Here is a 1,396-nt window from a genome sequence, read left to right on the forward strand (position 1 = left end):
ACTTTCCACATGACATGTTTAAGAACACAAAATTAAAGGGTATTTTCGTACATTTTATGTAACTTTAATTTAAGACCACTATATTCAAAAACGTTTTTTATTTTCTTGAACTTCGTGTCAAGTAAAAAAAAGTCAATTCTTTTTTAGACGGGGGAGTATATTATTAGTTACATTTCTCCTTATACAACACCAGACATCCATTGAACATATAGCATGAATGTAGTACTTCTTAAGTTTTTGCATGATATTTGTGTCTCCACTTTATACTATACATGTTTTTTTTTGGGCAGTTTAATTGCTTGGGAGGCTAAATTGGCTTTAAAGAAGTGCTAATATGATCAACTTTATTTTAAATAGTAGCAGTTAACTGAAAAGAACATGTCAACCTGATGTTGTTTACATGTCATAGTAACTAATTTTAGATGGAAAATGGGAATTATCGAAGCTTTCTATAACGAAATCTTCATCATCGCGATGAAATGCTTGAGTTTCGCATCTACATGAGGCTCCTGGTGGTTTTTTGTTGTTGTTGTTGTTCAAACATTTTGGTCAGTTGTTTTCCTTGTTCTTCGATCCTCAGTTGTAATTTTCGCTGAATCTAACAACAGAAAGACACTAGCATGTTAGAAGTGTCTAAATGTATATATTTTCATGTACTAAATGTACCTCTAGTTGCTTGTGAATACGCCTCTGGACTTCTAGCTGCATATGTAGTGCTTCTTTGATTTGCATTCCACTGGAAACAAACCTGTATTAAGGTAAATTTCCACGTAAAACAATCAAGAAAACTGGTTAACATAGCTGTCGAGGACATACATTTTGCTGTCGATCAGTGTCTCATTGTCCGGGCTGTTCATCTGTTCAGATTTCCCTGTATCACAGAAACGATGTGCTGCTTTATATATCAAATTTAAACGATGTACTACTCTTTTATCGATGTAATCTACACAAGGCAGATTTATAGGAGGAAAAAAGGAAAATAATGTAGTATAGTATAATTCCTTTTCAAGTTGGAAATGCCTAAGAGGTGAGATGAAAATGTTGTTTCAATCTTCTGAGGTTCCAAAGATTTACAATTAGAATTATGCAAGGAAACAGTCTCTACAGCTTTGACTTCTTCTGGTTTTCAACAAAGCACAAGAGATTATTCTTTGTTTACAAAGAAGGTTGGTGAAGATCTGGGAGAGAGTGGTCGAGGTGAGGCTGAGACGGATAGTGTCTATTTCGGAGAACCAGTTCGGATTTATGCCCGGCCGCTCGACGACGGAGGCAATTCACCTGGTACGGAGGTTGGTGGAGCAGTATAGGGAGAGGAAGAAGGATCTGCACATGGTGTTTATCGACCTGGAGAAGGCTTACGACAAAGTCCCCAGGGAGGTGCTTTGGAGATGCTTGG

The 1,396-nt window shown here is 36.7% G+C and overlaps 1 protein-coding gene across 2 annotated transcripts; it reads right to left on the bottom strand.

Annotated features, from left to right (window-relative positions):
* Window positions 1-325: 325 nt before the first annotated feature.
* Window positions 326-1,214, bottom strand: LOC124887679 (myb family transcription factor PHL5-like). 2 transcript variants are annotated; one of them, XR_007045520.1, is made up of 3 exons: window positions 817-1,211; window positions 667-736; window positions 326-598 (listed from the first exon to the last, which is right to left on the bottom strand). XR_007045520.1 is itself a non-coding variant. In XM_047397482.1 (3 exons), exons 1-3 carry the CDS (start codon window positions 855-857, stop codon window positions 497-499), a joined length of 225 nt encoding a protein of 74 aa, XP_047253438.1. In that variant the 5' UTR covers window positions 858-1,214; the 3' UTR covers window positions 326-496. The 2 variants fall into 2 exon arrangements, 1 of the variants encoding a protein (XP_047253438.1); XM_047397482.1 differs by having other exon boundaries at window positions 667-748; window positions 817-1,214.
* Between the last annotated feature and the right edge of the window lie 182 nt (window positions 1,215-1,396).

The sequence above is a fragment of the Capsicum annuum genome, chromosome 10 (assembly GCF_002878395.1).
Source record: "Capsicum annuum cultivar UCD-10X-F1 chromosome 10, UCD10Xv1.1, whole genome shotgun sequence".
Classification (NCBI taxonomy): Eukaryota; Viridiplantae; Streptophyta; class Magnoliopsida; order Solanales; family Solanaceae; genus Capsicum; species Capsicum annuum.